Raw genomic sequence first — 26,066 nt, 5'->3', positions numbered from 1 at the left:
CACAGCACACACCCTCTTGCTTCCGAATCTACCATTCTCAAGATGGGGTACACCCGCTATTTTTATCAGAATTTTGCATCATTCTGAATCTCTACAGAAATGACTGTGAAGTAAATTCTTTGTACAGGAAATCCATTTCAAGATTTGAATTTTGCATGTTTTTTTTTTCTGATTACAAATTCCTTGCATACAGTAACTCTCAGCATATTTATCAGTTAAAGTTTCTTGTTACTGTGATTACTTTGAAAATATAAGAGTCTTCTTCTGACATTCTGTTCCACTCAAACTACTAGGAATAAAATCCGGACGCTGTCAGTAACAAACATTTCATCTCACTAACCCACTGGGACAAAAACAAGAAACACACACCAATATCAGATTGACACATCAACATAAGTCCATCTTACAGAAACTTCTTTTATTATAGAGTAATTCTACATTTCAACTATTCGTCAAATTGTCTTAAAGAAAAGCAAAATTTGATTTTACTGGACCCAAGGACATTTGTATATTTATACATCTATATATCAATGCTTGAAGCAGTAGATCTAGGAGAACATCACCATGGTGCGCACACAAAGTATGAAAACAAATAGCTATTTAACTGAAAGATAAACAGCTTAAAACCTCAAAGGAAAACAGCATCAATACATATACACACTATTTATGTTTAGATCCTTTAGAAGAACGACTTGAGTCAGACTCACAGCGACTAAATTACCAATTAAAATCTTAATTGAGAAACTTTCCGATTTCGAATAATTTACCAAACTAAAACCTCCACAGAGTTATTATGCATCTTATCCCCATCTGAGCAATCCGTTTCAGTACGGGTTTAACCCGTGGAAGAGGGACAAAGAGTAACTAACTTACGCCATTTTGAGGCAGATCCATCCATCACAGACAAAAAGACAGAACAACTTGCCATCGCAATGAATTTTAATACCACCTTGCCCATGGCAACCGACGACAACTGGTCGTACGTCAGCGAGCGCAGAAAATGTAAATTCGCTATTTGTAGGGATGAGCACATGAATTTGGATAACATGATTTTAAGAGACAATACTAATAAACTACACTGCAAGTTGAATGCTACTGTCTGAACATACACTAGTGAAATAAGACTAAAAATATGAGTAGTGAAGGCAATTTTTCTGTGAAAGAATTTCCATATAGATATATATGTATATATATAATATTAACACTACAATTAATTATGTATATAAAGCATTGCAATTTGATATGTCAGGGATATACTATTTAGATACAGTTAGTATGGAAAGGATGTCCTTTGCTGATGGTCCCAGACAGGAAATGCACTGTAATAGGAGACACTGGAGAAAGATGATTCCTGTTTACTGGCAGAGCTGGCTTCTTGGACAACTTAGTTAAGACTGTACAGATTAACAACAACTGCAATATAAATGTGGGGCTGTACTTGGAATTATTCATAGACTGTTGAACAGTTTAACTGGATCATATAATAAACTTAGGTTTACTCATGCAAGTACAGTCGTACAGCACAGTAATTTGTATTAGATTCAAGCACATGTATCATGTATGCGTGTGATATGGAAGTTCGGGACACTGGTTTATAAATATCTTTCTGAAGTATACTTGTGAGCGTTTGTCTGACTTTGACTTATTTAAATGAATATATTATATCTCACATCATGACAAATTTTTAAGGATGATTTTTTTGAAGAAAAAAAATAACAATGACCAATATTTGCACTGTAGGAGTGATGTGTAGGTTTGGTGAATAGAACACCAGCTTTGTAGCCTTGAAAACGTGGGAAAACCAGGGCCTAAACTCCCGCACAAAGAGCCTTCTAAATCAAAAGGATACTTATAGTACTACTATCAAACTGCTGACCACACTGACTACAGCTGTTAAACCGCTTGGTGAACACTAAAAAGGTCCGATTTGCTATCAAACAAGGGCAAATCCAAAGGAAAATCCTGAGGTCTGCAAAAAACACTTACAGACACCTTGGTATTAATTGGTAGAATCATTAGGTGCTTCCACGGGAAGTGACTGGTCATACAGAACTACTATAGGTTACTAACTCACTTAGGTAGAGCAAGAGTGCTAAGGTTGTGGGGAAATAAAGGCCAGTGAGGAGCAAAGTATATAAAAACTTATCATTTTACCTAATTGAGAGTTGAACAATGCAATGTGAATTTGATGTCAACAACTAGTAGATAGTCTCCTGTCGGACTACAGGTACCTCCAAAGCCGATTTTGGTTTTCCAAACAGCAATTTGGTCATCTCAGACTTCATTTAATAGTACAGTAAGTTATTTGGATGGACATGCAATACACCATACATGTAAAATTACCTACAACAGTCTGAACCAGTATTAGATATTGAACAGGTATTAAAGGGGGTATAGAAGGGTAAGGGAGAGGTGCAAGGATAAGGTAAAGGTATTTAGGGAGTAGGACCTCTTACAAGTGTTGTTTTTCTCTTTGTTCAATTTGGGGAAATACAGTTAGAGAAGGTGTTTCAATACCAGGAGTGTGCCTAGTGTATCATATAAGTGTTATTATAAAGCAGCCCGGGCATTGGTGCGACAGGTTGGGTTTTTTTGGGCAGTTTCTTCTTTTGCTACAGAATGGATCACATCCCTACATCTTGCTCACAAATGACAATTTGTCATCATTTATGTCTTCAATCATTTAACAGCCATTCATCCTTGAAAATTGCATGCTCAAGTTTACAAAGAAAGATTTGACATCCTTGGCTTGCATGTAAACGCATACTTGATACATACATGATCATGTAGGGTCGACCCTACTGATGCAACAGTATAATGAGTCTTCCATTATTGGTAACAGAGACGTACAGTAACTGTAAGTATGATATATTAGACTTTGGTGTGCCACCCCTCTGAAATTTATATCCTCCATGCATGACCCTGTTCCTGGCCCCTTTCTGTCCCTAAATCATGCCAGAAAGGTGGCTGTTCAAGAAGTCATACTAATGTTACTGGGTCAAAGGGATACAATACTTCAAACTTCAAAGCAAACACTTATGAAAAAGGTGCAGCAAACTCCACCATACTGCAAATACCTTAAATAATATCTAGATTGGCTTTAACTTTTCTCCCTAAAAGAAGAAGGAATGGAATTTCAAGGTCCCTTGGAAGACCTTTGTCATACAGTCAAATTTCAAAAGTCCCACCGAGGGACAGCTTTTCAGTTGATGTTCCATGTATACTGAAATTCCAACAAAAGATCTTTCTCTAGTTCCTTGACTTTGATATCACATCAGCAGTACCATGTTTTACATAGATAAGACAAACACAAGTAGAGCAGATGGGATCTAGGTAAGGGGATTGTTAGTGGGGTGATACTGTAAGTAAGGGGGTAAGTGTGGAAGAATGATTAGTGGGATAAGTGGGATGGATGAGGAGGGGATAAGTGGGGGAGTGAGTGGGAGTTGGTATTAAATCTACTATGTACAGTAATACAGTATATATGTGTGATAAGACACAGATAAGAATTGAACACGAAATCATACTCAAGATGCATTGACACAAAATTAGTTGTTGGGTGTTGTTTATTTATGTATCAGTTGACCTGTGTTTACTATTATGGTCCTTCCACATATAATTACCAACACTAGTCCCAAAACTTTTCTGACAGCTTCAATATGTCTACTGTGATTTACCTAGTTTAGTCTTTAATATGTATTATAAGCTATGCTTTCTAAAGGAAGTTTGTTCCAGGATATGAAACAAACCCCAATTGACCCAGTTATGATGTAATGACAATCTCTGTCCTTCTAAACTCTTCCAGCAAGAGTTAACAGTAACAATGCCTACAGATGTATACTGCATGGCTACCAACCTGCTCTGGCACTGTCAATCCAATCCATCATCCATAAACAATCTTCCTTCCTGGATCAGGAAGCATCAAAAGACAAAAAACAACTCAACTTTGCTTTCAAATGGGACATGGTCAACCTCACTGTACAATGCAAAGAGGACTGCCAGAACAAGTCAAACTAATTTACTAACTTCTTGCTAAAAATACCAACAGTCAGTGGAAACCAAAATCTAGAAGGGTGGGTGGGTGTCTTGGGGTGAGACCAATATTCAATCTGACAATATTTTGAGTAACAATGAGTACCAAACTCAAAAGCTGCTCTGAGATAATTTATGGCAGCTGATGACTTAAGGTGTAGACCGTATACAACAATGTTACAGTAATTGTCTATCACACAGATAAAGAAAGCCACACTGTACATTCCACTGTGCTAAAGTGATGAGTTGCTATTTGCCTAGAAATTAGCCCTATACACATCCCGATAACAATAAATGCTACTTTTAGTTCACTAGACTGATATGAAATTTGAATAGTCACTTTATATAACAAACTACACTTTTGTGGTTTAAAAGTAAACACATGAGCCCAAAATGAAGTTGTTGTATCAACCAATATTATGATATTTATGCCCACATGTACCAGCGAGTAACCAACAAATATATTTCAAGTTTGGATACAATCTAAATTTAAGTTTGTGGAGTAATTGCACTTAACATTTTGGTCCCTCCTCAATATTGGGTTCAATAAAATTTTGCACCCAAATGGTCCAAAATAATTTGGGCCCACAAATTTGGGCCCAAGGAATGGTCCCAAAATGCAATTTGAGATGGAAATCAACTTTGGGCCCACACAGCCCAAAAATGGACTCAGATGTTTTGGGGACCCAGATGGTCCCAAAAACTTAGGCCTACATGTAGCAGCTTTAACCATAAAACTGTATACCAAGTGAGTTTGGCTACAATCAAGTTTACGTAAGGTTGCAGAGTTATTGCAATGTAAAGATTTTTTGTTTGATCTCATAACCTCATTAATATTCATAAGGGCAGCATCAAAAACTGGGCAAAAAATAGGGCACACCTTCTCACTATAATACATCTAGCAAGTATGTGCAATCCATCATTCCGTTGTTGAGTTATCTCGGACCCAAGCAAGTGTCACAGACACACACACACACACACAAACCTGACTGCATAGGTTCCATCAAGGAACCAAAAATAATAACCAGAAGGAAATCCCTCCCAGTGGTTACTTGCCTTTAAATTATATTACATATCAGCACAGGAGTAGTTTGCAAGTTAACCCTGGCTGAAGTTCATACTGCAAAGCTGACCTTTCACCTCCACCTAATCACAGCAAGGAGGTTTTACTACATATGTGAAAAGTCAAATCAGCCTTAGAAGTTCCACATCATCATTGAGACCTGATCGACCTTCAAAAATTTCTTAGGGCTTGACTTCTACAAACATTAAATGAGCTTTCACCTATACCAACTTGTAGATCTCAATTTTACTTATCATTTGGGTATACTGTAATTCCACACATTTATATAATCTCCTTTGAAGGTGAAGTTCTAAAGATATTTTGACATTTGGACCACTGCTGTGCCCAAATGACCTTTACCCTCCTCCCAAAATAATAGTTCTTGTACTCACTATAAGAAAGACACTGCACACATGACTTGTTCACATTTGAGAAGGTAACAGGAATTTGGTACTGCAAAGACGAGTCACTTGGTACTAGTGTGAATACTCGCATACTCAGACCCTCCAATGGTGATCTTCCCTTTCTGGGAAGACTCACATCCCGATGATGGGGTGATCAAGATTGTAGTGCGAATGCTCAGATGATCACACGATTACTTGTCCTTGTCAACTCCACAAAAACAAACTTGACTGGAAGTTTAGGTTTGGCATACCGTAGTACAACAACTAGCTGAGTGACTTGTAAACAATCATTGTAACCTTTCGCAATTGTATTTAGAATGCTGTATTGTTTGATGTTGATCTATCACCCATTCTCAAAAAGTGGATGCATCCTAGGGTCAGCTTTATTACCTCCCCTCTAGGTAAACTAGAATCCTGATCCTCCTTGCGTTCTCAATTTGAACAAGGCCTCAGTTGTTCCAATCATGGAGCTATAAAAGCTATAAATTTATAGCTCCATGTTCCAATGAAGGTTTAGGAAAATATTCACATTACACTTTTCTCAGAAAGCACCTATCCAATGTGCCAATAACCTGTCAAATAATCCATATAGGGAGTATATGATCTCCTGGATCCCATTTCATGCTACTGTTTCCCAAACATGATCCTTTTTGAAATGATGTAAACAGCCATTTCATACACAGAAAAGGTCTCTTTTTAATGACTATAACTAAGACATAAGCCCTCCTTGATCACCTCCCACCCCTTTCAATGTTCCTCCATCTCTACAAGTATATAATCTTGACTCAAGTACTACAATAATTCAAATTCAGAACTTTATCAATCAGAACCGAAAAACTCATTTAAAATTCTAGTCGCAGTTGGGTTAGGAATTACTTAGGTTTGGACAAGTACTGTAACTTGACACTACCTCTCAGACGTACCTCCTGTACCACTGCCCTCCCCCCCCCCTCCCCCTTTACAAAAGGCAACCATTTTGTATGAAGTAGATCTCTGTCAAATCTGTTTCATCCATTGCATCTGTCCAAAGCAAGTTGCATAAGAAGTGATTCATACACCTATATACTTGAATAAAATAAAATTGAATTCAGTAAAAACTTATACTTAGACAAAACTTACATTACACAGAATTTTATGACCGCATAGGAAGGAAGGAAATTATTGGGAACCTAACCAGGCTAACCAAGATTACAGTGCGGCAGCATCAGGCCATATAGTCATTATTAATCACAAGTGTGCCAAGTGTGCCCAAAGAGAGGCAGCAGATTGCATCAATGGTGAGGCTGACAAATAGCCATGAAAGTGGTATGGTAGGATAAGTGGCTTAACTACATTTTAATACACACATGACTACAGTGGAAAATTGGACTTCCATGACAGCTGTGTCCTGTACTTGCATTTGGAAGTGCTGGACTTGACTACGGCACTGGTCATTTCACATACAGAATAAGACATTTTGTATTCTCAAGTGGTTTTGTTTTCTTGAGCACTGTCTTATATCAAAATCATGTAACCATGTACATTGTGATATGTCATATCCTTGTTCAGTCAAATTTCAGTTCCAGTAGTGAAGTAAAAACATACATATGACATTTTATTTTACATTGTTAGTTGTATATCAACTTGATCCAAAACTTAAGAGCTGTACATCTTTCAATCTTGCAAATGTACTGCAATGTTCAAGTGACAGACTCCTTGAGATAACATTGCAAAGCAAACCCTAATAATACACAAAAAGGTTGCTCACAGAAGCATTGCACTTTCCTGCAGAATGACTGATAGTACTTGACCTATTTAGCAACACAAGCAAAGTCCAAGGTCTAATACCTCAATGGGTTTAATATTATGTTAAAGAGAAGATTCCATAATATCTGAAGGTCTTTACTTATAGATCAATGTTAATTTCTTTTCAGTTTCCATGCGATGTGCCAAGCTTCTAGCTTGTAAGTACAGCCTACTGTAGTAGAGTCAAACAGGGGCTATATGTGGTGTCTAACAAGCTAAGCACTGTAAGATCTGTGTGGGTTGCTTCCTCACTGACTACACTGTAGCCTTGTTTTTGTTTTTGTTGTCCAACACTGATTGATAAACCAAGACAAATTGACACAATCACTCAGAGTAAGTTTACAACTTGACAATCATACACTGCCTTTTTAAACAGAGTCGGACATTATCAGATCTGTACTCTGCACACATGCACTGTAGATCTGCTATTTCAATTCTTCAACAAAATGCATTCTTTTACAAGATACTATAAAAACAACAAAGATTGCAAAACATGTTCCACAACTCTACAGATAAGAGTTGGTTGAATAAGATTCAGGTTGATAAGATTAGAAAGAATATATTGATACTTTGTTTACAAACATCTGCATTTATGTACATGTGTGTTGGAACAATAGGGCCTACATGAAATTTGGGAACATGTATACAGGTTGTCAATGAGGATTATTCTGTATAATCACAAATGTCCATCACCTGAACTTAATCTGTCTCTCTCTGCTGCAGGAAGGTACAGTAAGTTCTTGTAGGAAGTCTATAATTAAGTACACACTCAGTGATTGTTAACGTTCATAGTTTTAGTACCGCTAAATTAACTTGGGCTAAACCCAATTGTTTCAGAAAAGTACAGAAATGTAGAACAAGTGGACAAAATGTGTGACAATTCAAAGTGTACAGTACTCTTTACATAAAAATAGTGCAACGTACAGGAATGTCTTCCTGTTATATTCAACAACTTCTTTAGTAATAGACTAACAAGATTATTCCATACTGAGAAACTTGACACAGGGATCCAACTATGCACCCACGATTTCAGCGTACATAGCTTTCTAGGGCAGGTCACAGTTGAGCAAGGTTTTTTTTTTTTATTATTTTTTTTTTTTTAGCAAGGTAGCAAGGTTGAAATTAATTTCCATATAATGCAATGTCTCAAAATGTCATGAAGGTATACAACAGAGGTTGGCATATTGGGCACAAAATTTCAGTTTGACCTTACAAGATTAATTCCATGCCCACAACTGGGCTACATCTTCCTTTGTCCATCTTAAAGGTTTACTCAAATATGGTTTAAAAGTGGTAGTCCCACACAATGCATCCTTTCCATGCAAATTTGTAAAATCACAACAATAATATTAATATCGTTAAACCTAATAAATTTTCGGTTGTCATTACATCTTAAAGGTTTACTCCAAATATGGTTAGAACAATGGTAGTCCTCTGCAATGCATTCTTTTCATGAAAAATTGTATAATCACAACTACAAAAAATATTATAAGTTCAATATTGTAAAACCTAGTAATAAATTTTGAAAGAAATGCATGTAAAGATTTCAACAAAAAGCAAGCTATTTTATATTTTCGATTGTAAGCTTCCTGGAACACAGTCTACAATTATTCCTCTAGCAACAAGGTTATTTTTAGATAGTACACAATTCATATTTCTCCTAAAAGTATACATGTTTGTCAATTCTCTCCAGATGGTATTTGAACAATTCAACAGTTTGCCTCATAGTTCCCTCATTTTGTTAAAACTAATCCAAACAACTGTCAAATTTCAAACTAATGCACACCCAGGTGCACATGATTATTACAAACAACCAATCATTTTCCTTGACAGTGACTATTAAAAGATATGTTATTAGATATAAACAATATGAGAAGAATAACTTTATTTACATTGGAAGAACTCTACTATTGTCTCATACCAGGTAACAGCCTATCAAGCAAACCTTGCAATAAGGGAGGTCAAGGTTAAAAACTTTCTGTGTACATATATGCATAGCAACTAGGCACATAATTCAGATGTCCTGATTTTCCTGGACATGTCATATTTTTTACTGGCTTACAGGCGAATTTTTAATATTGCCTACAGCACCCAGCATATATAACATGTATATATGTGTGACAGCATGAGCAGTGTGAAGTGAGGCACTGTACTAAAAGACTGACGCTCGCATTTCTGTACGTACCTAACACATATCAAAGGATAAGATACCTTTGTGGTTTATGTTACTCTAGCTAAAATTTCCCAAAAGGGCATGAAGTCATGGAAAGCAATGAAAGTTTGCATAGCCTAGATCACAAAATAATGATTTTAAATTTGCCATGAATTTCTGCAAATGGCATTCCAGCAAATTTTGTTTCTTGTGGAACAAAATTAAATATAAGTAGTTGACTAGGATATTTTTCTTGCAGCACAAAAAAAGTACTTAAACTTTTTGATTGGATCATGAAATGTTGTTTCACTCAAGGTGCAGGAACCCCTGTATAAGGCTACAAATATGGCACCATTTTGCTAGTAGACACCCTTCAACATCTTGTTTTTTTCTTGAAAGGGGAGGGGGTGCCACTTCGCCATGTGTCCTTAATAACAAACAAAATATGGTAATTACCCTATGTACATCTAAATTATTCTATATATAGTTCAGAGATGTCAACTTTAAGAATTATGATTTCAAATGATGAGGAAAATGTGATACAATACTACACCCCAACTCCCAAAATAATTTTCAGATTAAAAGAATCAACCATATGTTCATCTGTTTCATATTTATTCAGCCATATGTTTAGTAACACCCCCTCACTTAAGACGAATCACTTTGGCAAAATTCCTAACAGCTTGTCTGATTTTGACAGAATTCTGTTCAATTTGACAACAACTACATAAAATTGAATACTTCCCTGGTAAACTATTATTTACCATCTATAATGAATGTATTCTACCATTACACCTAGTAGTAGTATGCACATAAATTTCCACTGCATCGTCGGCAACGCTTAGTAAGTACATAAACCTATACAGACAGCGAGGCCTAGGCTCAACAAAAATCTGCTGAAATGGCAGTAACTAAGCTGAGATGGACGGAGGGCCTGCCACAATATACAACGAAAAAACTACAACTACGTTATCAGTGAGGTTGATTCACTGCAATGGAATAACGTGAATCGTATGTATATGACATATTGCTACCAGTGACGTACAATCTTGAGTCGAATTTTGAGTGAAATTGCAACATTCGTGTAACATATGTATGATAAAACACATTTACGTTTGAAAATACGGGCAACTGGCATGCAGTTACGAGAGTGAGCCAATAGTCAATACGTGGCTCACCTTTGATCAGCTGTCCCTGAACAATTCATAGAAGAATGGAACATACAAATAACATAGAATTAACAGCCCCTATAAATTACAAGGCAAACAAGATAACATGGTTACTTTACAGATAGAAGTTAATAACAATACCTTTTTAATTCCGAATATGGGTTTCTTGGTGTATTCCTTGCGTAACATTTACAATCTCCTGTTAAGCTGACTGAATGAAAAAATCCAGTAGGAGTCGTATTGCGCATGCGTTTTTGGTTAATTGACAATCTGCGTAAAAGTTAAATTTATTGCAGAATATATACGGATCCATGAAAATACAAGTTTATGTTTCATTGGGTGGGGGGGGGGGGCGGAAATGTAACATGCAAAAGTGATTGTCTTAGATTTATTACACAATATCGGTAACAGGCCTCCTCGGTCCCCGAAACAGACCTTTCAAGCGCTAGTTATATATAACCTAACTTCCGGTGTCAAAAAAGAAACGCCCACTAAAGATCTTCCATAACAAACAAAAACACAATGAACAATAGATCAAAACATATGGCTGATGTTGTTCGTGGAAGTCTTGAAGCTGGTGGATGAAACCCACAAACAGTTTTAATTAGCAGACATTTTAAGAAGCAAGGGATTAACCATGAAAAGTAAATCCGGTGTTAAGTTAATATCCCTATCTGACGAACAAGAATGTAACTTGGCATCTGACGAATTTCATGCTGATCGAGAGATTTGTCGTCACATGAAATGTTGTAAAGTTCAAGATGACACGAGAGGGCAATCCATGGAGTTGCATATCTCATCTCCGCCATGAATTTACTCCTGGCATCCAAATTTTGCTAAAAGGTATGCCATTTATTCGCACAGCTAGTTTGAACTAGATCGAAATTACGGGCCAGGAGGAGTTCGTGACACATTTTTTTCGCATAATTTGAACAATTTGACCTTAATTGACCTTTTGACCCCGATCCTAAACACCTAACTTTGTGCTATTCTAACATTCGTCTCATCATTTTGAACACATCGTGTGGTTTAATAGCTTTTCCTACATGTTGACAAGGAGAAAATGGCGGCTAAAAACCAATTTTTCGGTGTTTTTACCTTTGAGGTTTGACCTCTGACATATGACGTCATCAATAGCCCAGGTACAAGTGATCGGACTTATTGCAGTAGATGGTTTAAAGCCCCCCCCCCCCCGGCCGACAGCGATTTTTTCCCCAAACAGGTCTGCAATTAAGTGTAAATAGTCGCTCATGATTGGTCGGAAAAGTTACGTCATCACCATGTAAACCTTCACTTCGAGGTTACCAAAATGTCCGTTTCTCTCCCTCGATTTTCTCCTTCTGAACTACGATCCCAGATCAACCATACTCTACGGTTAATGCAAAGTATAATACTAGTAACAAGAAAATCAAGATGCAAATCAAAGCACATAAATAGTCCACGGTCTACAACCAATCCGAAGGTCTCAATTATTTTGTCACTTCGCCGCCGAATAGGAAGTGTGATCGTGGTTGTTGTGATTTATAGTCCTCACATCAACAAGATGTAAACAATTCCGATATCATTCGAAGTGGAAATATAATATGTACGTACAACCCACTTCAAGTCTGTTATTGTTTTTGACTTTCAAAAAGTTGGCCTAAAAGTGCAGTACGTTGTGATTGGTATGTCATTTAATTTCATGAAAAGACATGTTGAGTGGAGCAAGTTGATCGTGTTAAGTCATTTCGGACTCTCTGAGTCTTCTGGCGTATGGTGAAAATATGGTCAAAGCTAATATTTGCTAACTGTCTACAAGTAGTGCCGATAGGCCTAGATGTGCGAAACCGTGACCGAACGTAATGTAGTCATAGGTCTTAGGCATACTTGTAGTATCATCTCGTTATTTGGGCGTTAGTCTACGAAAAGGTAGCTAGAAGGGTGGCTGAATGGTGGAGGTTGGGTAAAATGCTATGGCTGTCGGTCTCAGTATTCATTTTTAATTTCAATGTAAGAGATGTGTTTTTTTTATTCTTTCTATAGTTTTGAATTTGTGAAGTACTGTTAGTGTATTGTAGGTCTTAATAAGGCCTAACTTAGCAATATTGTACACAGGTGTGTGAACTGAAAATAAACCATGTCATCATATTGCCATTGCAGCTGGTTAAAAATTTCTTTCAAAGAATGTTTATGATACTATTGGCCCCCCCCCTCCTACACACTATACAAATATTTACAGAAATTTAAGGCTCAAGGATAGGAAATGATTAGTACTAATCCATGCACTTCTGGCCGCAATGGAATGCTAGAAAAAATGGGTTGAAAGGGAAATAGAGGCCTTATTTGTATAGCATTAACATTATCTTAATTTTTTTATGTTGTTACCTCTTTTTCTCTTAGGGGAGGGGACATGGTGGAAATTGATCATGTGAGGTTGAGATTGAAGTGTTGTACTGTAGGCCTCTCTGTAAATCAGTTTGATCATAAGAAGGAATGATAATTTCTTTAGTACTAAGAATCTGTGGAATGGAATCAACGTAAGTCTGTTGATATTACAGTATATTCATACTAACATGGGTATATATTTATGTATAAGGTTGAACAAGGCTTTTGTCAATATTTAGTTTTTGTAGCAAATAAAAGAAGTTCAGTGCAGTTTATTTTCTTACTACATCAGAGTTACAATGGTCAATAAAGAAATGATGTAAATGTCGAAGAAAACCACAGGATGTCAGTTCCCTACAGGTTCTCATATTTTTGAGATTTAGACGCATAAAATGTCTTGCAGCCCAGACTCAGGCACATGTCCAGAGAATGCATCAAATAATGACAAACCACCAATAGTAATGGAAGTAAAGTGAAACCTGTGTTCTCATCATTTTCCAATGCAGCTTTTCATGTAAAGGTTAATTCAGAAAACTCATGGCAGCTCTCGTTCAGGCTGGAAACATTTTTGTGCGTATAGCTGGTGTTTCTGGTTGTATAGCATTGATCCTTGGGACAGTCTGGCATCATGGTAAGTAAGCAATTGCATACCCAGTGGAGTCAAGAGTCCTCCCACCCCCCCCCCCCACCCGATCCCGTCTCCTCTGGGCGGAGTGATGATTTAGAATAAAGAAACGCAAGAGTTAAAGCTCAGAAAAATCACATCAATCACTTGTGCAGAAAATATTCCCTTTCAAAGGATGACTTTAGGTTCAAAAGTAAATTTGATATGTTGTAGACTGTTAAAAGCACAGGTCAATCAGCCCAGGCTGGATTTCTGTAACATTATTTTTTGAGAAATAACCATTTAAATAGGAGGGTTGTCGACAAAAGTGACTGGAGTAATAAGTCTAATAAACAGACCATTATCTCAGTTGCTAAGATGCAGTGCTCACACAATCATTCATTAGAAAATAGAAGATTTTTGTGGTTTCAAATGACATCTAAACAATTACATTTCAACCTTCTCCATGGCAAATAGTGTTGACTGTCATCCAAGGGTGCTCTCTTGTATTATTCATTTTGTTAAGTCTTGCACAGAGGAGAGCCAACTCCATCTCTGAAGTATTAAAGGAGCATTCCAGAGTTGGAAGTATATTTAGAGAAAAAAAAAATCTTGTAAACCTCGATTGCTATACAGAAAAACATTAGCAGGACTCAATTTTGTTTTTCATATCAAGATTTATATTCTGCCTAAAGTCAGCATTTAATGTCAAAGAATGGAAATGGTATCATTAGTTATAAAAATCTGTCAAATAATGTAGTAAAAAGTGGACAGTTTTGAAAGTTTACAAGTTGCTCTTTATCATGTGATAGGCCTAAATACTAATATCTTATGACAACGTGACTGGATAAAGGATTTCCTCACATGAATTTGATTGAAAGAATTAATTCTTAGAATCAAATTCATGTACTCTTTACTGAATTAGGTCCAATTGACCGTGTAAAATTTAGGATGCTATCCTAGTGTGATTCTGCTTTTCATAATATTTGATCAGTTTGTTAAAATAGTTGACCAACACAAAAAGTGGATAATTGGTTGCATCGTGATAATTTAAATGGTTATTTAACACACAGGATTTTTTTTGCCCCTTTGCAGGAATGAAGAAAAATGCAAACGATAGAGAAATAGGTGTAAGTACCTTTTATAAGAATTGGGTATCATTCCAATAGTGATCCTCGAGGAACCATGAGATACATTCAAAGGGCCGGGAGGGGTACGGAACCAGAGGGACAGCTGAGGAGAGAGATCCAAGGAGGTGGAGAACCAAGGACAAAATCAACCTGGAAAGGGACCATCTAGAAAGAGAGGAACCAAGGAGAGGAACCATGGATGGAAGAAGACCAAGGGCAGGGGGGGGGGAAGAACTTGGGAAGGGGGAGGGGAGCTGACCAAGGGTCGGATACATTGTGTGTTTAGAGTTGTACAAGAACACATGAGGGATAATTTGCATGCCAAGTGTCTTCTAGTTACCCACATATTCATAAAGTAAAATCACTTATTATCTTTTGTATCTGACAGGTATTTGAAAATGCTAAATCTCTCCATATGTTCAGCACTGCCGGACTCTTGGCTGTCCCACTCACCAGGCACCCAACTTTGGTCAGTACAATCATTCTCATATTCAAACTTTTAGCTTCAAGGTCCTTGCATTTGTTGCTATCCCTTGAGAGTTTTGAGTTAGCACTCTTTCAATGATTGAAGGGTTTTGCAAAGGGAATGTGCCAATTGTCTCAACTTTAAATGTGCAACTTTAATATTGATATTTTATATTAGAATTGATCTGTTTCAAACAAAACTCATTACATACTTAAAAAGTGTGGTTCCTATAGTACATTTTGAGAAAAGGAAGCCTATATTATAAAATGTTCAAAAGTTATATCTTTTTCCATTTTTCCTCAATCATTAAGTCTTAAACAACGACTTGATTTCAGTTGCTCTTCAACGGTAAAAACACTCTATAGAGGTTGTATTAGATTTAGTCTGTTCCGTTGTTTGATGGGACTGTTATGACAGTACTGTTTGATGGGACTGTTATGACAGTACTGTTTGATGGGACTGTTATGACAGTACTGTTTGATGGGACTGTTATGACAGTACTGTTTGATGGGACTGTTATGACAGTACTGTTTGATGGGACTGTTATGACAGTACTGGTTGATGGGACTGTTATGACAGTACTGTTTGTTGGGACTGTTATGACAGTACTGTTTGATGGGACTGTTATGACAGTACTGTTTGATGGGACAGTTATGACAGTACTGATTGATGGGACTGTTATGACAGTACTGTTTGATGGGACTGTTATGACAGTACTGTTTGATGGGACTGTTATGACAGTACTGTTTGTTTCATTCTAACAATTGTTTCCTTGTTCCACATCATCAGTAAACCAGTTTTTTCCCCCTATTCATAGGTTGGCAGTCTGCTCTGTGCAGGAATGATTTTGTTCTGTGGGACTTGCTACATTGGAGCTATGACTGGAAACACCTGGATTACTAAAGTGGCACCCTACGGTGGCATGTTGATGATGGCAGGCTGGCTGGCCATGGCATTTTAACTTTAATATTATTAGGTGGTATTCAGCTCACAAACTCTTTCATAGACATAGTTACTTGGGTAATTATTTTGCATACATATGTCATGTGAGGTTACTTGAATATTAGTCTTAATAATGGCAGGTTAAAGACAGTATTTCCTTTTTGATTAATGGTTATTAAAGGTGAAACCCTGGAAGATCTTTGTAAGGAATTATTAGAACTTGAAGAACAAAGTCAGTTAATATGTGCCGAAAATGTTATCGCAATGCTTTTGACCAGTTGCTCTTAGAAAACTTCAACTGTTTCAAAAAACTAAATTCAAAATTTAGAAATATAAATAACACTTAGAGCTGTCATTTCATAAGTCTTTTTTCTATTAAAGCATATTTTTTTTCTTGGGTAGGGGGGGGGGGAGGGAGCAAAGGGATTTTATTTTTTGATTGATTGATCTACACAAACTAATGTAAGATATAGTTCAATACTATAAAATCTCCATTTGTTTTGATTTATTCATCATAAAAATATGATTTGTGTTCTTGTTTTCTCGTTTCTTCTTTGTATGATTCATCCAGGTTCTAAACTTGTGTATTATTACTGAAAGAAAAGAGAGGCATCACCTCGTATTAAACTATGATTTCGTGTAGGGCCAGCAAGACGATATTAAGTAAGGTAGAACAAAGGAAAGATCCTCAGGGATCTAAACAAACTTATGACAATAACTTTTGTTTTCTTTGTACAGTCATAACAATAACATTGTAAACTGCCATATCTTCAAAATTGGAAATTGCAATATGTTCCATTGGAAAGGGGACAATTCAAATGAATCAATCTATTCGGCATTGCTCAGTTGGTATGGCACAAGACAATTAACCCTCAGGTGGGTTTGCTCTTTACACATTGTTGATAACTTCTAAGTCAGTCTTCTGTTGTTGGTTTACTCACATTTATAAAGAAAGTAAGGCAAATGGTCAATAAAACATACTTTAATAGAAGTATAACAGACAAGTAAATTAAGAAACACAAAATATATCATTTATGTTTCGAAAAAGATAAACCAGAATCAAAAATATAACTTTGAAAAGATAAATAAATCCAAATGAATATATTATATATCCATATGAATATATTATAGTTTGTTACTTAAAACATGATATAATTTTTAAAAATTGCAGGAGAGAGATGCTTACAATGAAAACCAGAAAGCCAGTGGGCTTATTTTAATTCCTTGCCAATTGAAATTATAATCCCAAGCTTTCTTTATTGTTGATTAAATTGATCAGCAAGGTTCTTTCACTGACTGTGGACCTACCTACTTAATGTGTTAACTTACCATGTTTACAAGCTAGTTTTAGCAAAATTAGCCCTGCCTCCTAATAAATGTGCATAATATCACATTTAACATACATTATCATGTACCAGCTATCCACCAATACCTTCACACAAAGTATGTTTCAATTCTGAAAATGTTTACATTTTTATTGTGGCATTATTAGCATTTGAAGATTTTTACATTTGACCCCTGTGACCTTATTCATGAGATGAGCACCAAAATTAATAGGGTTCGTCTACTCACTATGGAGCATATATGTATCAAGCATGACTTCAATCCAAATTCTCGTTGTTCAGTTACCGTGTTTACAAGCTATTATAGTGAAAATAAGCTTAAGCCCCGCCCCCTAATAAATATGCATAATATCAACTTGAACATATGTTACCATGTACCCACTATCTACCAACACATTAGTACTAAGAATGAATAAATTCTGACTTTAGGTTGCTGAGTTATTAGCATTTGGAGATTTTCATGTTTGACCCCGTGACCTCATTATTATTCATGAGATGAGTACCAAAATCAATAGGGTTCATCTACTCACTATAATAATCAGCAAAGCTGCTCAAAGCGCTTTACAAATGTAAAGCCTTAAAACAAATAGTAACAAAAACCAAAATGTTAAATATATAGAACCAGTGATTCCAGTAGTGGTGTGACATGGTCTCTTATCCTTTTCTTACAAACTATACGAGCAGCATTTGCACTATGGCGCATCTATGTAGTATGTACCAAGTATGACTTCAATCCAACATGCCATTCTTGAGTTATCATGTTTACGAGCCAAGGGCGTCACATACACACATACATACACACGCAATCACCATCGCAAAGATTCCTTGAACCTTCGGGCAAGGAATTTTAAAGGAAAGGAGTGTATAAATGATATCAGTCTTAAAGCCAGATTTAGTAAACAAATGTTGTTCACCGGACTGAAAGGTATCATTGGAAATTTGTGTTTTAAATTTAATATAATAAGACCATATATGTTATGTAAGTCATTTTTAAAAATAAATATTTTTATCATAACATGAAACTTGGTCTGTTAGAATTCAGTTTATCTTCTAAACTATTCATGCTTTATCTAACAAACTTCAATCTCCTCTTTTGAGCTTTTTTCTTCTTGCACATACAACTTCAAAGTTAGCTACAAAAGTGGTAACATTGTTTAAAATGTACTGCTATTTCCATAGCAATTATGAAATCTAACAATACTCATCTCCCAGAAAACCTGAATCTTCGACTAATTCTTGCACAAATTATAACAAAGGTGCCCTTTGGTACATAGTTACTGCAGATCAACTCAATAACCTACATACCTCCATCACCTCCCCCTACCCCTCCATCTTTTGTCACCCTGTGTCTCCAGTTTAGCTCTCCCACCCGCTGTTTCCAATATGACTTTGACATTTCTTCAGAAGAGAGCATGTATTGCGTCCAGAGCACCCTTACAACAAATTAAACATATTATAAACTGTGGACGGGCAGGTGCCATGAGGCCAACCAGTCACTGAAAGAGTCTGGAATGCTATCAAACTTTGCTAACTACATCAGGTAGCAACATTTCACTAGGAAACATCAGTTTAATAAAATTCTCTTGAAACATTGACAAACAAGAAGTAACTTTAGATCTTTAATCCTACTAAATAATGCTCTTACCATTCTTTTACTTAAAATAACATGTTACCTTTACGTCTTGTAGTAATCTTTATAATCCATGTTTTTTTGGTCAAAAAAAGCAAAGAAAAGATGATTTCTCAAAAGGCACTTCAAAAAGAAGAACGAGAGGACGAATGCTTTTCAGTGTAAATTGTGACATAGGAGATATATTTCCCAGAACTGAGGAAAATATCTCCATGGAAACCAGTTGAAACATTAACACATCTCTTTTTGTTCCTTCTATCATACAGACCTGCTAGTATACTAATGGTGTCTTATTATTATTATGAATTTACTTGTATTTTATTCTGTTACTTCTTCCTCTTACAAACTTCAACAACACAACACCTGGTCTGCATTGAGTTATGGTTGTCACCAGCTGGACGCTCAATCTGAGGTTGTTAATTTTGTTTATTTCAAAAGTCAGTTTTCTTTTAGCTCACTACCTGGCGAGTTGTGTCAGAAACAATGGCAATCTTTTTGCCCAAACCGTTGTCAAATGAATCCACTTTGATCACAGAATAGATCTTCATCACAAACCAGAAACAGGAGAAGAAACCAACGGTACCTGCAGAAGCAAGACATTACAGCAGAACATCAAGAAAATTGCACTTTGACAATTACAGGGAGAGGTTAACACCACTCAATTATGGACCGGAGCCACAGAATGCATTAAAAAAATATCTACAAACGCTCTCCATCATATAGCAAGAAAATAGCTAACAGATTAGTAATGCACATAGATATGTATGAAATGTCATGAAATGCCATTTTGTACACAATGAAGCTAACTAATTGATTCTGGCATCAAAAATCATGCCAAAAGTCAGATGCTGAGGGGGCTGCACCATCACTGAAGCTAGGCTGCATAGGACAATCTTTTATGCACAGCAGTTTCAAACAGAAGGCACTACTCGATTGTTTATTATTGATTCAGCCATTCGGTGGGAGATTTGAGTCAGATGCTGAGGGGGCTGCAGCATCACTGAAGCTAGGCTGCATAGGACAATCTTTTATGCACAGCAGTTTCAAACAGAAGGCACTACTCAATTGTTTATTATTGATCAGTTTCAAACAGAAGGCACTACTCAATTGTTTATTATTGATTCAGCCATTCGGTGGGAGATTTACGTCAGATGCTGAGGGGGCTGCAGCATCACTGAAGCTAGGCTGCATAGGACAATCTTTTATGCACAGCAATTTCAAACAGAAGGCACTACTCAATTGTTTATTATTGATTCAGCCATTCCGTGGGAGATCTGCATCAGATGCTGAGGAAGCTGCAGCATCACTGAAGCTAGGCTGCATAGAGCAATCTTTTATGCACAGCAGTTTCAAACAGAAGGCACTACTTAATTGTTTATTATTGATCAGTTTCAAACAGAAGGCACTACTCAATTGTTTATTATTGATTCAGCCATTCGGTGGGAGATTTGAGTCAGATGCTGAGGAAGCTACAGCATCACTGAAGCTAGGCTGCATAGGACAATCTTTTATGCACAGCAGTTTCAAACAGAAGGCACTACTCAATTGTTTATTATTGATCAGTTTCAAACAGAAGGCACTACTCAATTGTTTATTATTGATTCAGCCATTCGGTGGGAGATTTGCGTCAGATGCTGAGGGGGCTGCAGCATCACTGAAGCTAGGCTGCATAGGACAATCTTTTATGCACAGCAGTTTCAAACAGAAGGCACTACTCAATTGTTTATTATTGATTCAGCCATTCGGTGGGAGATTTGCAGCTGCTGCGCCTCTCCTCTTTAACAGCTGATATTGTTGAACAAACTTGAATCATTCCATCTTAGTCACATAATCGTATTTCTGAGGTAGCTAATTTCTTTATAGCTAATGGTGTCTCCCATCTATCAAACTTTATTTAGTTTCTTCAGTGAGTTTCTAGCTACTTATCATTGGCTATATGCATGTTGAAAGTAGGACGTGAATGTAAAATGAAATACAAGTGTTGTGTACATCCTACTCTGAAACATGGTATCAGAAATGGGATTTCAATTTCGGTTCGGTTATGTTTTTGCTTGACTACTTACCACAGAAGAGGAAGAAAATCATGACCATGATGAAAGTGTATCCGAAGTATAGAACGCGGCTTGCCAGTCCAGTCAGTTCCAAACGAGACCACGAGTAGTGGAGGCAGTAGACCAGGAAATAGAAAGCTGTGAAGCCACTGGTCAGGAAAGAGCGCCACCACCATTGATAGTCCTGCATGAGGAAACATGTTTAATACTTTCAGAATTGCCAAGAATACTTTAATGGAAACTGAATGGACTTGAACAAGATTCCTGTAAATTTAATCATTTATGTGGATTATTACAATTAAAGGTGGGGTATCTTGATGGAGAATAGTTATGTGGTATTGAACATGAATAGGCAATCCAGTGAAACAAGTAGCAACGATACTAATTTGCTATTTTTTATCATGGTTCTGCACTATGTTTGTTTTTGCTGCATTCTGTTATCACAATGCAAAAACTTTTACATATTCCAAGAGACTCAATCTTTATTGTAGCTGTATCCTACATTCACTTTAAGATGATGACTTATCATTTTCCTCAGCTTTTAGCTGTTTCATATTCACATGTACAGAGACGTACTTCATAAAGAGACTTAGCTTTCAAAAGTATGACACACTTGAATACTCTGGTATGCTTTTAGCCAAGCATGTAAAGGTATGATAAACTAGCCTACATTCAAGATACGCTAACTTACATTCATGATACACTAGCCTACATGTATGATACACTAGCCTAGATGTATGATACACTAGCCTACATGTATGATACACTAGCCTACATGTATGATACACTAGCCTCCATGTATGATACACTAGCCTACATGTATGATACACTAGCCTACATTCATGATATGCTAGCCTACATGTATGATACACTAGCATGCACATGAGCACAGTAGCATGTACATGAGCACACTAGCATGTACATGAGCACACTAGCATGTACATGAGCACACTAGCATGTACATGAGCACACTAGCATGTACATGAGCACACTAGCATGTACATGAGCACACTAGCATGTACATGAGCACACTAGCATGTACATGAGCACACTAGCATGTACATGAGCACACTAGCATGTACATGAGCACACTAGCATGTACATGAGCACACTAGCATGTACATGAGCACACTAGCATGTACATGAGCACACATTAGCATGTACATGAGCACACACTAGCATGTACATGAGCACACACTAGCATGTACATGAGCACACTAGCATGTATATGAGAACACTAGCATGTAAATGAGCACACTAGCATGTACATGAGCACACTAGCATGTACATGAGCACACGTACTAGCATGTACATGAGCACACTAGCATGTACATGAGCACACTAGCATGTACATGAGCACACACATGTACATGAGCACACACATGTACATGAGCACACACATGTACATGAGCACAAAATTGGACACTGTTTTTGGCATTCTGGTTAGACAATTTTTCTTTGCTTCATCCTAAGAGGCCAAAAGGATGATTTCATAACATTGTTATGGATCATGCCCTAGTTACTGGAGCTAACTAAGTGTTTTGATCACAGGGGAAGAGTGAAATCAGCTACCTTCAGGAGCTTGTTGCCTCCAAACTTACCTCGGTACGAAGATGGAAATAACAGAGGAGGATTGTAGCCTCGGAGCAGGTGATGACGAGTATAAGAGCGACGACCGCCAAGAATCCAAACATATAATAAAACTGATGGGACCTGCAAGCAATCAACACAGAGCGTCATCAATAAACCAACATGTCAATGGTCACTTATACAAATAAATGTAGAATTGACTTTGAAGAAAGTTGAAATGTAGATATCAAAATATGCCACTCTAATGAAAATATGCCACTTCCAGTTTGCAGGTTGTCCGCAAGTGAGAGTTGGTTGTCCAAACTCTAAGGATCCCACAACATACTAATACATCATGCTAAAAGCACATTTACAGAGTGTAAACTGGATCACGTTAGACAATATTCCAGAATCCTCTTAATCTGCTCTTTAGGAATGATAGAGTTTATTGTTTAGTTGATATGACATCACAATACAGTAACAACTTGATGTTTTAAGTTAAAGTAGGCTTTTGCATTGGGTCACCAATATTTGTCAACTTATCATAACTAACCAGAATGAAAACATTTCATGGTTCCTTGCTGCTGTTTATTAGTTCCATTCATAGGGAAATTTCTAAGAAAGCCCTATGACAACAACAGCAATTCATGCACACAGAATTTGGTTGCCAAAGTAATGCTAAGCCCTGATATCAATTGCAACACACATCAGTGTGCGAAGACTATCTACCATAGCCAAGTAATTGCAATTTGGAGTATTTCACGTTTGACCCCATGACCTCATTAATATTCATGATATGAGCACCAAAATCAACAGGGTTAATCTACTTACTATGGGCCACCCACTCACCAAGTACGGTAATGATTGGTCATTCCCTTGTTGAGTTATTGTGCATACAAACTTTTCATAACGAAATAATGCTAGGCCCCCCCCCCCCCCTTATAAACATGCATTATATCAATTGCAACACACATCAGTGTGTGGAGACTATCTACCAATATCATCATACCAAGTTTGACGAAATTCCAATAAATAGTAGCCAAGTTATTGCAACTTGGGCGTTTTTCACGTTTGACCCGTGACCTCATTAATATTATTATATTAATAAATTAATTAATATATATTATTATTATATACTTTGACCTCGTATAACTTCGCACACGAAGGTCACACGGGGGTCAACCTATAGACATTTATGATCAGAAGGTACCTTTGACATCTGAAAATAGCATCGAAACTGTAAAAATCCCCAAAACACGAAAAGGTCACCAGAGGTCAAATTGAGGTCAAGGGTCACCCAGATGCGGGTCGACAACTGGATTACATTGAAGCAACTCCCAACCTTAACGGACAGTTCGTTCTCAAGTTATCACAAAAATACTAGTTTTTTTTATCATTAATTGACCTTTGGTGACCTCGGATCACATGACCGTTAAGTTTGAAAATATTCCCCTATACCATTTGCAACTTGTCCCAAAATATCAACCGTGTCACACCTTGGAACTGAGAGTTATTGCATTAAATGTCTGAAAATTAACTTTTACCTCGTATAACTCCGCACACGAAGGTCACACGGGGGTCAACCCATTGACATTTATGATCAGAAGGTACCTTTGACATCTGAAAATAGCATCGAAACTGTAAAAATCCCCAAAACATGAAAAGGTCACCAGAGGTCAAATTGAGGTCAAGGGTCACCCAGATGCGGGTCGACAATTGGATTAAATTGAAGCAACTCCCAACCCTAACGGACAATTCGTTCTCAAGTTATCGCAAAAATACTAGTTTTTTATCATTAATTGACCTTTGGTGACCTCGGATCACATGACCGTTAAGTTTGAAAATATTCCCCTATACCATTTGCAATTTGTCCCAAAATATCAACGGTGTCACACCTTGGAACTGGGAATTATTGCACTAAATGTCTGAAAATTTACTTTGACCTCATATAACTTCACACACAAAGGTCACCTGGGGTCACCTATTGACATTTTTGATTGGTGAGACGTGAATATAGCATCAAAACTCTAAAAATTCAAACATTTTTTTCTTTGCCCATTTTCTCACCCAAAATACTAGTTTTTTAACATTAATTGACCTTTGATGACCTCGGATCACATGACCGTTAAGTTTGAAAATATTCCTCTATACCATTTGCAACTTGTCCAAAAATATCAACCTTGTTACACCTTGGCACTGGGAGTTATTGCATTAAATGTCTGAAAATTAACTTTGACCTTGTATAACTTTACACAGAAAGGTCACCCGGGTGTCAACCCATTGACATTTTTGATCGGAAGGTACCTTTGATATCCAAATCTAGCATCAAAACCAAACATTTTCTTTTTTGCCCGTTTTCTCCCAAAATAAGCACATTTTTTCTAATGTGACCTTTGACCTTTTGACCTTGGTTTCAAATGTAGTTTGATCTGCTGATTCCAAAAATCAACACGACAAGTCTGTACAGCCATCCTAACTCCGACCGAAAACTTTGACCCCATATAAGTTCGCACACAAAGGTCACACGGGGGTCAACCTATCGATATTTATGATCAGAAGGTACCTTTGACATCTGAAAATAGCATCGAAACTGTAAAAATCCCCAAAACATGAAAAGGTCACCAGAGGTCAAATTGAGGTCAAGGGTCACCCAGATGTGGGTCGACAATTGGATTACACTGAAGCAACTCCCAACCCTAACGGACAATTCGTTCTCAAGTTATCGCAAAAATACTAGTTTTTTAACATTAATTGACCTTTGGTGACCTCAGATCACATGACCATTAAGTTTCAAAATGTTCCCCTAACCAGTTCACAACTTGTCCCAAAATATCAACCTTGTCGCACATTGGCACTGGGAGTTATTGCAGTTTTAGTATTTTGGGTTTTTGGACCATAACTGACCTTTGGTGACCTTTGTGGGCACCAAAAACAATAGGGTTCATCTACTCACTATGGGCCACCCACCCACCAAGTTTGATCATGATCAGTCAATCCCTTGTTGAGTTATCGTGCATACAAGCTAAAGCGTCACACACACACACACCCACATACACACACACACACGCCAACCTGAATACATAGGTTCCTTTGCTTTTAGCAAGGAACCAAAAATAGACTACTATGCCACTAGAGCCCCAGATTTATTAACCAAAGGAATTCAAAGCCGCAAGCAATCAATTATTGGACACAATTCTTGAAATTTGAGGACCCCAACACTTTTTCATATCAGTAGTAATCAGATACAGTAATAGCAAAACAAATATGTACACAAATAGTTGACTTTTTTCTATGCTTTGTCAACTTCGCATTCACATAGATTCCTTTTGTCTTTGGGCAAGGAAAAATGGAGGCATGACAGA

General features: G+C 37.0%; 3 protein-coding genes across 8 annotated transcripts in view; 1 reads left to right on the top strand and 2 right to left on the bottom strand.

Moving 5' to 3' along the window:
- LOC139974892 (fibronectin type-III domain-containing protein 3A-like) overlaps positions 1–10,874 on the bottom strand; it is a 117,482-nt gene extending 106,608 nt beyond the window's left edge. For both annotated transcript variants that reach the window (XM_071982409.1, XM_071982413.1), the window contains exon 1: positions 10,747–10,874. The gene's annotated coding sequence lies outside the window, so the exon portion shown is untranslated. The remainder of the gene's footprint in view (positions 1–10,746) is intronic.
- Positions 10,875–12,049: 1,175 nt separating this feature from the next.
- LOC139974890 (transmembrane protein 256 homolog) lies at positions 12,050–17,215 on the top strand. Of its 3 annotated transcripts, none has more exons than XM_071982408.1 (5): positions 12,050–12,190; positions 13,476–13,600; positions 14,669–14,703; positions 15,092–15,172; positions 15,987–17,215. In XM_071982408.1, the coding sequence occupies exons 2-5, from the start codon at positions 13,507–13,509 to the stop codon at positions 16,128–16,130; spliced, it is 354 nt and encodes a 117-aa protein (XP_071838509.1). In that variant the 5' UTR covers positions 12,050–12,190; positions 13,476–13,506; the 3' UTR covers positions 16,131–17,215. The 3 variants fall into 3 exon arrangements, with proteins under 3 accessions (XP_071838509.1, XP_071838507.1, XP_071838508.1); XM_071982406.1 differs by having other exon boundaries at positions 12,114–12,269; XM_071982407.1 differs by lacking the exon at positions 12,050–12,190 and adding an exon at positions 12,451–12,594.
- LOC139974888 (transmembrane 9 superfamily member 2-like) overlaps positions 17,079–26,066 on the bottom strand; it is a 24,939-nt gene continuing 15,951 nt past the window's right edge. For all 3 annotated transcript variants that reach the window (XM_071982403.1, XM_071982402.1, XM_071982404.1), the window contains 3 exons: positions 22,737–22,848; positions 21,148–21,319; positions 17,079–19,667 (listed from right to left, as the gene is read on the bottom strand). In XM_071982403.1, the coding sequence (XP_071838504.1) occupies positions 19,595–19,667; positions 21,148–21,319; positions 22,737–22,848 (357 nt within the window). In that variant the 3' untranslated portion in view covers positions 17,079–19,594. The remainder of the gene's footprint in view (positions 19,668–21,147; positions 21,320–22,736; positions 22,849–26,066) is intronic.

This window comes from Apostichopus japonicus, chromosome 10, assembly GCF_037975245.1.
Source record: "Apostichopus japonicus isolate 1M-3 chromosome 10, ASM3797524v1, whole genome shotgun sequence".
NCBI lineage: Eukaryota > Metazoa > Echinodermata > Holothuroidea > Aspidochirotida > Stichopodidae > Apostichopus > Apostichopus japonicus.
Note: the sequence above shows the minus strand (reverse complement) of the source record. Positions and strands in the feature narration are given on the sequence as shown.